The following is a 13,228-nucleotide window of genomic DNA, read 5'->3' as shown; positions in this document are numbered from 1 at the left end:
GGTAAGGGGCAACGGTGCAGAGCACTATATGGCACAGCTATGGGGCAACGGTGCAGAGCATTATATATATGGCACAGCTATGGGGCAACGGTGCAGAGCACTATATGGCACAGCTATGGGGCAACAGTGCAGAGCACTATATGGCACAGCTATGGGGCAACGGTGCAGAGCACTATATGGCACAGCTATCTATGGGGCAACGGTGCAGAGCACTATATGGCACATCTATGGGGCAACGGTGCAGAGCACTATATGGCACAGCTATGGGGCAACGGTGCAGAGCACTATATGGCACAGCTATGGGGCAACGGTGCAGAGCACTATATGGCACAGCTATGGGGCAACGGTGCAGAGCACTATATATATGGCACAGCTATGGGGCAACGGTGCAGAGCACTATATATATGGCACAGCTATGGGGCAACGGTGCAGAGCATTATAAATATGGCACAGCTATGGGGCAACGGTGCAGAGCATTGTATATATGGCACAGCTTTATGTGGAGTATCTATGGGGCAACGGTGCAGAGCATTGTATATATGGCACAGCTTTATGTGGAGCATCTATGGGGCCATAATGAACGGTATGGAGTATCTATTTTTAATTTTGAAATTCACCGGTACCTGCTGCATTTTCCACCCTAGGCTTATACTCGAGTCAATAAGTTTTCCCAGTTTTTTGTGGCAAAATTAGGGGGGTCGGCTTATACTCGGGTCGGCTTATACTCGAGTATATACGGTAAATGAAAACACAAATTTTTTGTAGCAAAACATAGTCGTAAAAAAGTCAGACTAAGATGAATAGTCCAAAATGTTTATGTGAGTAGTAAAGTCCAGGAATTAATTGACCAGACTTTTTTTTAAGAATATTTGTGGGGTCCACATTCTGGAGCATACAGACGTGGTCATGTGGACGAGAATTGGTCTGAATAGTAGTTTGGTGTGTGATGATCAAGTCCTGGAGTTAATTGTAAAATGTGATTTCCTGATGAAAATATTCTTTTCATTACTTATTCCATAAAAATTACTCTCCTGGGGCCCACTAAGCAGAAAATATAAATTATTTGAAAAAAACAAACAAACAATAATTGTAAGATGTGTGGTAGGTCTCAATACATGGGAAGATACAAAGGCCTGGTTGGGATGGGCACATGGGGCAATAGTACAGAGAATCACTCCTTCTACCGTGCTTCCTACAAACCCGGCATCTTTTTTGGGGATACTTTTGGGTGGGAGTGGCAGGGACGGGGCAAAGAAAATTGCTCTCTGCAAGTCTCTGACATCCTCGGACTCAAAGGCTTCCTCCTGTGCCATGAGATACTCAACAATTTTCTCCTGGAACTGGAGGAAAGTGAGCACTCCTTGGGATTTTTTTTGTACAGGACAACACTGTTCTCGCACATTTTGTACAGTTTGATGCCGTATTTGGCTCGCTTCTTGGAAGGGATAAATTGGCAGAATGGCAGAATGACAGACGGCCCTTGAAACTCATCAAGGACTCTTAGACTGACATTTTGCTCTGGGGTATATGAATTTAGAAATAATGTTGTAGGAAGGAAATTAGGGTTCTCAATTTGTGTAGGAGATCATAGTTTGGGTCAGTTCCTGGGGGGGGGGGCTGGGACTTATCACTAAAAATGGAGGAATCTCATTAGGGCTTCATAACCGGCTCAGGACATGACACTGCAAATACAGGGGTGCTGTGGACAGATTTTGTTGCCCAGTAGGAATGGAGTGTGTTTTTTTTTTTACTAACCCTATGTTTTTGATTTCAGGGACATTTGTTGGCATCCAGGAACGGGAATGAAAGGCAGTGGGTTTTTGAGAAATGTATTGTCAGCATATAAATTGGTTTGGTGGTCTATCAATGGTAGGACTTCTGGGGTAAAAAAATTGGAAAAAATATAAGGGGGTAAAATTGGTGATATCTAATTTTATTCCAGGGGCTGCTAAAAAGAGGGAATTTGAGAAAATGAATACCACAGCAGTGTGTGTGTGTGTGTGTGGGGGGGCTTGGATACTTGGTCCTGCCTCTGAAGCTTCAGCAGTGTGATGACCGTATCCGCTACCATCGGTCTGTGGGATCCCATGCAGGAAGAGTCATCGTCACTTGCTGAAAATTGCTGTGCAAAGCAGGCTGTACACTTGCTCCGCGCTCTATGTTCTACGGACCATTGCTTTATTTTATACACCTGCCTAACAAAAAAATTAACCCTAATCTAACACTATTTTTTATAAATATATTTTTTTTACTTTTGAAAAACTAAGCCTATCCTTCAACCCTAAGTGTAACCCTAACGGTAACTGAAAAGAATTAAAAAAAATAAAAATTCTATAAAAAAAATGTAATCTGACAAGATGACACAGAATGGGAGGGGGTAATCAATTAGGTTTAGGTGATTTACAGAGACAGAGGCAGAAATTAGATTTTTTTTTCTTTTGTTTGTGTAGCTTTGTTTGTCAGGTTGGTGAACTGCGGTGCACAATAGTACCCCTCTTCTCTGGGTCGGGGAAGAGAATAGATGGAGGGCTAACTCAGGAGATAAGGCAAGGGTGGTGGCCCCGGCATCTTCACCTTCAGAAGTATCCTGGGGAATAGGGTGAGCTAGGGCGCCCCCTAGTGATAGGGACAGGGAAGGAGCCCCTGGTCACCTGACAGCTGTGTCGTGACACCACCATTATATTCAGCTGCATATGAGGACACAGGTGAGCTGAAATTGGGACATGTCCCTGAAAAATCAGGGGCTCTGTAAAAAAAAAAAAAACACGGGCAGGCAGATCAACAAAAATTTCGGCCACAACTGCCAGGAAAATTGTTCGGGATGCAAAGAAAAACCCACAAATAACATCAGCTGAAATACAGGACTCTCTGAAGGCACTTGAAGAAAAATGGGCAGCATGGTCGAGTTGCCAGAAGATAGCCATTGCTGAGCAAATGCCACAAAGTATCTCGCCTACAATACACTAAACAGCACAGAGACAAGCCTCAAAACTTCTTAAACAAGGTAATTTGGAGTGATGAGACCAAAATTGCACTTTTTGGCCACAACCATAAACGTCACATTTGGAGACAGGTCAAGAAAGCCTTTCATGAAGGAACACCATTCCTACTGTAAAGCACCGAGGTGGATCGCTGATGTTTTGGGGATGTGTGAGCTACAAAGGCACAGGAAACTTTGTCAAAGCTGAAGGAAAGATGAATGCAGCACGTTATCAGCAAATACTGGAGGCAAATTTGCACTCATCAGCCCGGAAGCTGCGCATGGAACGTACTTGGGTGTTCCCATATGACAACGGTCCAAAACACAAGGTCAAGTTGACCTGTCACTGGCTACAGCAGAACAAAGAGAAGGTTCTGGAGTGGCCATATCAGTCTCCTGACGTCAATATCATTGAGCGAGATCTCAAGCGCGCAGTTCATGCTAGACAGCCAAAGAATTTACAGGAACTGGAGGCTTTTTGCCAAGAAGAGTGGGAAGCTTTACCATCTGAGAAAATAAAAAACCTCATCCACAACTACCACAAAAGACTTCAAGCTGTCATTGATGTAAAAGGGGGCAATAAACGGTATTAAGAAATGGGGTATGAGAACTTTTGATCAGGGTCATTTGGATGTTTTGGGTTGTCATTATAATTTAAAAAGAGAAAACACAGTAGTTTGACAATAAATGGCTTCACCCAACCACTAACCATGAGGCAAGAAAAATGTTTAGTGTCATCGTCATCATTCATATTTTTTTTTTAAAAAGGCCAAAAACAAAAATCCTGCCGGGGTATGTAAACTTTTGAGCACAACTGTACATAGCTGCAATAATGCAGTCAGTGTCCTTTTCAGTGGTGCTATCAGCATGAATCTCTCATTGGGTTCCCGTTAAAATGAATATTACCATATGCATGCATTCTCCTCATATAAACAATAGCAACATTGTAAAAGAAAGATATTACCTATTATAAACACAAAAGTATACATACCATGTGCAATGGTGCATGCAGACCTTTAGGAGTTTGATGAAGTTCAGGAAAACTCTGTGCAATTTCCTTCTGTTGTACAATATCCATAGAGGAGGACTTATCAGATACTCCAAATCCAAACATCTGCTTTCTTGGGGCCGCTATAGGAATCTGAGTACAATTAAAATCGTGATTAATTTGATTCCTTTTTAGGTAATCTAGGCAAGCTGAGCAAATGCTGCACAAAAGAACATTAACGTTAATTCAGAATCAATTATTCTTATCATAAATGCATTTTATGTATTTGTATACGCAGCAGCCATTTTTTTTCATCCCTCCTTTCCAAGGCTCAAATCTTTTTCTGTTTTTTAACCATAGCCAGATGAGGTTTGTAGGGAGAAAGTTTTTTTTTCTTTCATAGCCACATTTAGTTTACCATATAAAGCATTTAAAATATATACCGTATATACATTACTTTTGACAATGGAAAAAAACAGCAATTCCGCTGGTGCTTTTTGGGTTCTGTTTTTCATTATTTTATTGGCCAATATGATTATAGCGATACTTTTGTTAGAAGCAACCCTCTACCAAGGTTCACATACTAGTTCTATCAGAAATAATTAAAGAGAAACCGTCACTTTAAGTTAAATATTTTGTAAAAATCCAGGAGCTACCATTAAGTGCTGCTCTTTTCACTCTATTGTAGAGATATTCACATTTGTTTCCTCTTAAGAGAAGTATGCGAAATCTCTGCTTTGCAGTCCAACTGGGTGTTTCTTATCTAGGGGTACTCTAGATATCACACGCCCATACATATTAAACAAAAGTCAGCCAGGGTTGTCAACCTATTTTACAGTTTTTCCTGGACTAAAATTCCCAAACGTCTAAAATTATTATGGACATTCGCCCTGCCACATAAGAAAGACCATACCACCGCATCCACAAAAAGCCCCTCTATCACAAATACCTCAATATAATTCAGCCCACTGGTGGCAGGAAACACAGATTTCTCTGCGTGGCACTCTTACTCGATAGAGATGTTTTGAAAATTTTGTTTCCAATTTTTTAATTGTCTGCAAATGATTAACATGTCTATTGATCCTGTGATTTCCATAATGTTGCGACTTTTCCCTTCCTGGTTTTGCAGTTCCAATTTTGAGGAGAATAAGAGGAGATCATAAAAGTTACATGCAGTATATAGGACAGGAGATGTGGTTCTATATATATACACACAGTAATGGCCGAAAGTGTTGACACTCTTGAAATTGTTCCAGAAAATGAAGTATTTCTCCCAGAGAATTATTGTAATTACACATTTTTTGTTATACACGTTTATTTCCTTTGTGTGTATTGGAACACACAAAAATAGAGACAAAAGGAAAATTGGACATCATTTCACACAAAATCCCAGAAATGAGCAGGACAAAATTGTTGGCACCTTTCCAAAATTATGGATAAACAGCTTTGTTTCAAGCATGTAATACTCGTTCAAACTCACCTGTGGCAAGTAACAGCTGTGGACAATATGAAAATCACACTTGAAACCAGATAAAGAGGGGAGAAGTTGACTCAATCTTTGCATTGTGTTTTTGTGTGTGCCACACTGAGCATGGAGAACAGAAAGAGAAATGTCTGAGGACTTGAGAACCAAAATTGTTGACAAATATCAACAATCTCAAGGTTACAAATCCATCTCAAGAGATCTTGATGTTCCTTTGTCCATGGTGGCAACATAATCAAGAAGTTTACAACCCATGGCACTGGAGCTAATAACCCTGGAAATAGACAGCAGAGAAAAATTGATGAAAGGTTGTGACGCAGGATAGTCCAGATGGTGGATAAGCAGCCAGAATCAAGTTCCAAAGAAATTCAAGCTGTTCTGCAGGCTCAGGGTGCATCAGTGCCAGTGTGAATATATCTGTCAATATTTGAATGAAATGAAATATTATGACAGGAGACCCAGAAGGACCTCACTGCTGATACAGACATAAAAAAGCTAGACTGCAGTTTGCCAAAATGTACATAAGTATGCCAAAATCCTTCTGGAAAAGAATCTTGTGGACAGATAAGACCAAGATAGACCTTTTTGGTAAAGTACATCATTCTTCTGTTTACTGAAAACAGAATGAGGCCTACAAAGAAAAGAACACAGTACCTACAGTCAAATATGGTGGAGGATCAAAGATGTTTTGTGATTGTTTTGCTGACTCTGGCACTGAGTGTTATGAATGTGTGCAAAGCATCATGAAATCTGAAGATTACCAATGGATTTTGGGTTGCAATGTAGTGCTCAGCGTTAGAAAGCTGGGTTTGCGTCCTAGGTCGTGGGTTTTCCAGCAGGACAATGACCCCAAACAAACTTGAAGAAGCACCCAGAAATGGTTGGAAACAAAGAGCTTGAGAGTTCTGAAGTGGCCAGCAATGAGTCTGGATCTTAATCCCATTGAACATTCGTGGAGAGATTTTAAAATTGATGTTGGGAGAAGGCACCCTTCAAAAATGAGAGATCTGGTGTCACAACTCTGTTGTAGGGTATCCCAGGGCCAAGGACTCCTTCCCTGTCCCTAACGGGGTGGTCTAGCTATCCCTGTTCCCCGGATTACTTCTAATGCTGAAGACGCCGGGGTTAAGTACCTTGCTGAGCTCCGGAATTCGGCCTCAGTATGCTCCCTCCCCTCACCCAGGGAAGAGAAGAGTAGTAGTGTATGGCTATACACCAACCAGACTAACAGACCAATAAGGTAATACAAATAGGGATAAAGGAATATTCCAATCATACAACAATGCACACACAAATAACAGAGGGAGACACCAGAGAGTGAAGGATGGGGAACAACCAAAGTAGGAGAAGGAGAGGATTTGCACACACCCAAAACTAGAAACAGCCTTAGATAAATCCACCAGTGCCTTCTCAAACAATACGCCAACAACTTCTGAACCGTGCAGCAATGAAGCTAACTCTGGCATTTCCTGATTGCCAAAGTCCAGTTTATGTAGGAGAGGGGAGTGGCCAACAGTGATCAGCTGAGAGCCTTAAGGCAGGTAAGCTTCCAGGAGCTCTCAACTGAGCAGATTAACCCCTGCAATGCTAGAAGAAACCTGAAGGTGAAGTGCTTCTAGTCAGTGCAGGAGTAGGAGAAATCTGAAGGCACTATCTTTTGGCTCCTCTCTGTTGCGGCAACCCCATGACCCCTGGAGCAGTTAGCAAACGAAGAGTGGTTTAAAATTCCAGTTGAGAGGTGTACAGATCTTGTTGATGGTTATAGTAAACTATTGATTGCAGCTGTTTATTCCATTGGGTGTGCAACCGAATATTATTTGAGGGTGCCAACAATTTTGTTCGGCCCATTTTTGGGGTTTGGTGTGAAATGATGTCCACTTTGCCTTTTTTTCAGTTGTGTTGTTCCAGTACACACAAAGGAAATAAACATGTGTATAACAAAACGTGTAATTGTAATAATTTTCTGGGAGAAAAATTTCATTTTTTGGAACAATTTCAAGGTGGCAACACTTTCGGCCATGACTGTATGTATTTACTTGTACTGTTTTTTTATTAGCATAGTATATTAATAGGATTAGTATAGTACTCAATACAGTGGCACATGTGTACCACCAATATACAGTTTTTACAAAAAGGACTCAATGTACATACTGAAAAGCCTTGGGGAATAGGTGGAGCAGATGATGTAGGTAAACTATCCAAAGCAGAGTATCTTGAAACTCCTCCAAATCCAACTGCAGCTTGTGGTGATATTGGCATCTGGGGATTATTGAAAAATTATTGATTTGATTGATTTTTTTTTGTAATAAAAGCAAACTGAGCAAATACTACACAAAAGAATATTAAAGGGAACCTGTCAACAGTAACCTACAGACTGTGTCAGGTCAGCGCCGTTATACTGATTATTATGATACCTGGTGATGAAATCCGTCTTGTGGTTGTTGTTTAATCTTTATTTTGAGTTTTGAGTTAATGATATGCTCGTGCTCTGGGGCAGCCTGTGGGGGGTCTGCATATGGTGCTCTGATTAGGTATTCATACTGAAGACGGCTGACAGGTCATTGATCCCTCACTGACTTGTCCCCTATTTTACATAATGAATATATATATATATATATATATATATATATATATATATATATATATATATATATATTGTAGCGTGGCTAAAGGTTGTATAGTCGACGGGAGGTATGTATCACAGAGAAGGCTTGTCGCTGTGATGTAACCCAGAGTGTTTTCTTTAATGCACATAAGGCAATAAGGAAGTGTTTAAGTATATTTGGGTCCGGGTTACGGGTAGCTATGAGAGATGGGAGGGTCTGGCTACCCATATACCTCACCCCTGGGTAAGGGGCATAACCATGCCTGTCTATGTTTGTTTCAGGACCTGTGGTGATGTCAGAACCACATGTCTAATCATGTGACAGGTACCTGGGTGTGGTTTCAGGCTACATAATGGAGGTGTGTTTGGCACATGGCTGTGAGTGTTTGGGACTCTGTGAGTGTGGACAGAGATCCCTGTGTCCAGGCGGGACACTACAGACAGGAGTCTGTGTGTGTGGTGGAGAAAGCCCCCACAGTGTGTTAAGGCTCCCGGACTGAGCCTGAAGGACTGGACTCTTGTATTTTCATTTCCTGAGCTAAGGGCTGTTTGTTTACCCGTTGTTCATGCTGTTATGTGGTTTATGGAGAAATAAACCCACTTGAACGCTGAAGAGAATGTGGCTCCTGTTTCCTCCTACACATCTGAGCGAGTGAACCCCTACAATTGGTGGAGATGTCAGGGAAAGATCCAAGGAGCACATGTTGCAGCACTGGCTGGTCTGAGCCAAAAGATTGGACGGTCTTGAAAAACCGTGAGTAAAAACTGACCGGGGTCAGTGAGAACTGAAGTTTGTGGATACCTCTGAGGTGAAGAGGGATCCGGGAACCTGTGTGGCCGCCACCAACAGGTAACGGTCTGGAAAACGTGTGATACTGACCGGGGTCAGTGAAAAACTGTGTTTGGGCTGTAAAGCCGGGTGTGAAACAGACCGAAGTCTGTGTGCTGTACTGACCGGGGTCAGTGAAAGACTGTGTTTTTTTCCTATAAAGCACATGTGCAGGTGTTTGCTGTGGCTCGGCGGGGCCACGAAGACTGAAGGCGTCTAGCTGTAACTCGGCGGGGTTACGAAGGTTGCTGTGGATCAGCGGGTCCACGAAGTCTGCGGTGGTTACGTGCAGTGCAGTTGCAGCAAGAGGTTCTGCAGCAGCCGGAGCAGCAGTTGCAGCAAAGAAAAAAAAAAAGACATTGCTGGTTTAGAGTGTGCAGACTCTTAAAGGGCCAGAGTCACATTGGTGTGTTGTGCGAACTGGGGCCTGAGAGTACTGTGGGAAGTCCACAGGGTGTATCCTGTTGTGAATTAGACTTTTTGGCTCCCTCTTGTGGTCACTAGTGATATGACACTTTGATATTCCTTCCCTTGCTTGGTACCCACCTGGCCTCGTTAGTCCAGGGGTGTCGCTATTTGAACTTCCTGGATTTTCAGTCTGGTGCCTGGCATCATTGTAATCAGATCCTTCTGTTTGCTCCTTTCTGCTGGTCCTGGTTCTTTGCAAAATTAAGCTAAGTCCTGCTTTTCTTGTTTTTGGTTATTTACTGTGCTCTTATTTTTGTCCAGCTTGTACTAAATGTGATTCCTGATACTGCTGGAAGCTCTAGGGGGCGGATGTTCTCCCCCCGTGCCGTTAGACGGTTCGGGGGTTCTTGAATATTCCGCGTGGAGTTTTTGTGAGGGTTTTTGCTGACCATATAAGTCATCTTCCTATATTCTGCTATTAGTTAGTGGGCCTCTCTTTGCTAAAAAACCTAGTTAAATTTCTTGCGTTTGTCTTTTCTTCTTACCTCACCGTTATTATTTGTTGGGGGCTTGTATCCAACTTTTTGGAGTATTTCCTCTGGAGGCAAGAAAGGTCTTTCTTTTCCCTGCTAGGGTTAGTTAGTTCTCCGGCTGGCGCGAGACGTCTAGAATCAACGTAGGTACGTTCCCCGGCTGCTGTTATTTGTGTGCTAGGTTCAGGTATATGGTCAGCCCAGTTACCACTGCCCTATGAGCTGGGTTTTATGTTTGCAGACTTCGCTATTTGTCTTTGAGACCCCCTGCCATTGGGGTCATAACAGTATGCCAGGCCATAAGTGAATATTTAATGCATTGCAGAAGTGGGATTATAAGAAAGGAAATTCTGAGTTTTTTTTTTTTTTCTTTCTTTCCTCCCCTTTATCTCAGAGTGGCTGGAGCCTTGCTGCAGACATGAATGTCCAGACCTTGATTACTAGTGTGGATCAGCTTGCTGCTCGTGTGCAGAGTATTCAAGATTTTGTTACTAGCAGTCCTATGTCAGAACCTAAAATACCTATTCCGGAATTGTTCTCTGGAGACCGATTTAAATTTAGAAATTTCAGGAATAATTGTAAATTCTTTCTATCTCTGAGACCTCGTTCGTCTGGAGACTCAGCTCAGCAAGTAAAAATTGTTATCTCTTTCTTACGGGGCGACCCTCAGGATTGGGCCTTCTCGTTAGCGTCAGGCGATCCGGCTTTGGCAGATGTTGATGCGTTTTTTCTGGCGCTTGGGTTGCTATACGAGGAGCCCAATCTTGAAATTCAGGCAGAAAAAGCTTTGCTGGCTATCTCTCAGGGCCAGGATGAAGCTGAAGTTTATTGCCAAAAATTTCGGAAATGGTCCGTGCTTACTCAGTGGAATGAGTGTGCTCTGGCCGCAAATTTCAGAAATGGCCTTTCTGAAGCCATTAAGAATGTGATGGTGGGTTTCTCCGTTCCTACAAGTCTGAATGATTCCATGGCGTTGGCTATTCAAATTGACCGGCGTTTACGGGAGCGCAAAGCCGCTAATCCTCTGGTGGTGTTGTCTGAACAGACACCTGAGTTAATGCAATGTGATAGAGTTCAGACTAGAATTGAACGGAAAAATCATAGACGTCAGAATGGGTTGTGTTTCTACTGTGGTGATTCTACACATGTTATATCAGCATGCTCTAAACGCTTAACAAAGGTGGTTAGTCCGGTCGCCATTGGTAATTTGCAACCTAAATTTATTTTGTCTGTGACTTTAATTTGCTCATTGTCTTCCTATCCTGTTATGGCGTTTGTGGATTCAGGTGCTGCCCTGAGTCTTATGGATCTGTCGTTTGCCAAGCGCTGTGGTTTTGTTCTGGAGCCTTTGGTTAATCTTATTCCTCTGAGAGGTATTGATGCTACGCCATTGGCGGAAAATAAGCCGCAGTTTTGGACACAGGTGACCATGTGCATGACTCCTGAACATCGGGAGGTGATTAGTTTTCTTGTTCTGCATAAAATGCATGATTTGGTCGTTTTAGGTCTGCCATGGTTACAGACCCATAATCCAGTCTTGGATTGGAAGGCAATGTCTGTGTCAAGTTGGGGTTGTCAGGGAATTCATTGCGATTCCCCGTCGGTGTCTATTGCTTCTTCTACTCCTTCTGAAGTTCCGGAGTATTTGTTGGACTATCAGGATGTATTTAGTGAGTCCGGTTCCAGTGCTCTTCCTCCTCATAGGGACTGTGACTGCGCTATAGATTTGATTCCAGGTAGTAAGTTTCCTAAGGGAAGATTATTTAATCTGTCTGTACCTGAGCATACCGCAATGCGTTCGTATATTAAGGAGTCTCTGGAGAAGGGACATATTCGTCCATCCTCTTCCCCTCTTGGTGCGGGATTTTTCTTTGTGGCCAAGAAGGACGGATCTTTGAGACCTTGTATAGACTATCGACTTCTGAATAAAATCACTGTTAAATTTCAGTATCCTTTGCCTCTGTTGTCGGACTTGTTTGCCCGGATTAAGGGTGCCAAGTGGTTCACCAAGATAGACCTTCGTGGTGCGTACAACCTTGTGCGCATTAAGCAGGGAGATGAATGGAAAACTGCATTTAATACGCCCGAAGGTCATTTTGAGTACTTGGTGATGCCTTTTGGGCTCTCTAATGCTCCTTCAGTGTTTCAATCCTTTATGCATGACATCTTCCGGAAGTATCTGGATAAATTTATGATTGTTTATCTGGATGATATTCTGGTTTTTTCTGATGATTGGGACTCCCATGTAAGGCAGGTCAGGATGGTGTTTCAGGTTTTGCGTGAGAATGCTTTGTTTATTAAGGGCTCAAAGTGTCTCTTTGGTGTGCAGAAGGTTCCCTTTTTGGGTTTTATCTTCTCCCCTTCTGCTGTGGAGATGGACCCAGTCAAGGTCCGAGCTATTCATGATTGGACTCAGCCCACGTCGGTTAAGAGTCTTCAGAAGTTCTTGGGTTTCGCTAACTTCTACCGTCGTTTTATCGCTAATTTTTCTAGCGTTGTCAAACCTTTGACGGATATGACCAAGAAAGGTTCTGATGTTGCTAACTGGGCTCCTGCAGCCGTGGAGGCTTTTCAGGAGCTGAAGCGCCGGTTTACTTCGGCGCCTGTTTTGTGTCAGCCTGATGTCTCGCTTCCCTTTCAGGTTGAAGTGGATGCTTCTGAGATCGGTGCAGGGGCCGTTTTGTCGCAGAGAAGCCCTGGTTGCTCAGTAATGAGACCATGTGCTTTTTTTTCTAGGAAATTTTCGCCTGCTGAGCGGAATTATGATGTTGGCAATCGGGAGTTGTTGGCTATGAAGTGGGCATTTGAGGAGTGGCGTCATTGGCTCGAGGGTGCTAAGCATCGTGTGGTGGTTTTGACTGATCACAAAAATCTGATGTATCTCGAGTCTGCTAAACGCCTGAATCCTAGACAGGCCCGTTGGTCATTGTTTTTCTCCCGTTTTGACTTCGTGGTCTCGTACCTGCCTGGTTCAAAGAATGTTAAGGCTGATGCTCTTTCTAGGAGCTTTGTGCCTGACTCTCCTGGAGCCTCAGAGCCAGTTGGTATTCTTAAAGAGGGAGTAATCTTGTCGGCCATTTATCCGGATTTGCGACGTGTGTTGCAGAGATTTCAGGCTGGTAGACCTGACTCTTGTCCACCTGACAGACTGTTTGTTCCTGATAAATGGACCAGTAGAGTCATTTCCGAGGTTCACTCCTCGGTGTTGTCAGGGCATCCGGGAATTTTTGGCACCAGAGATTTGGTGGCTAGGTCATTTTGGTGGCCTGCTTTGTCACGGGATGTGCGGTCATTTGTGCAGTCCTGTGGGACTTGTGCTCGGGCTAAGCCTTGCTGTTCTCGTGCCAGCGGGTTGCTTTTGCCCTTGCCTGTCCCGAAGAGGCCTTGGACACACATTTCCAT

The 13,228-nt window shown here is 43.1% G+C and overlaps 1 protein-coding gene across 11 annotated transcripts in view; it reads right to left on the bottom strand.

The window, feature by feature from the left end:
* PARP4 (poly(ADP-ribose) polymerase family member 4) overlaps nt 1-13,228 on the bottom strand; it is a 318,181-nt gene that overhangs the window by 88,341 nt on the left and 216,612 nt on the right. For all 11 annotated transcript variants that reach the window (XM_077298347.1, XM_077298349.1, XM_077298352.1 and 8 more), the window contains 2 exons: nt 7,603-7,710; nt 3,972-4,121 (listed from right to left, as the gene is read on the bottom strand). In XM_077298347.1, coding sequence (XP_077154462.1) covers nt 3,972-4,121; nt 7,603-7,710 — 258 coding nt within the window. The remainder of the gene's footprint in view (nt 1-3,971; nt 4,122-7,602; nt 7,711-13,228) is intronic.

The sequence above is a fragment of the Ranitomeya variabilis genome, chromosome 3, assembly GCF_051348905.1.
Source record: "Ranitomeya variabilis isolate aRanVar5 chromosome 3, aRanVar5.hap1, whole genome shotgun sequence".
NCBI lineage: Eukaryota > Metazoa > Chordata > Amphibia > Anura > Dendrobatidae > Ranitomeya > Ranitomeya variabilis.
Note: the sequence above shows the minus strand (reverse complement) of the source record. Positions and strands in the feature narration are given on the sequence as shown.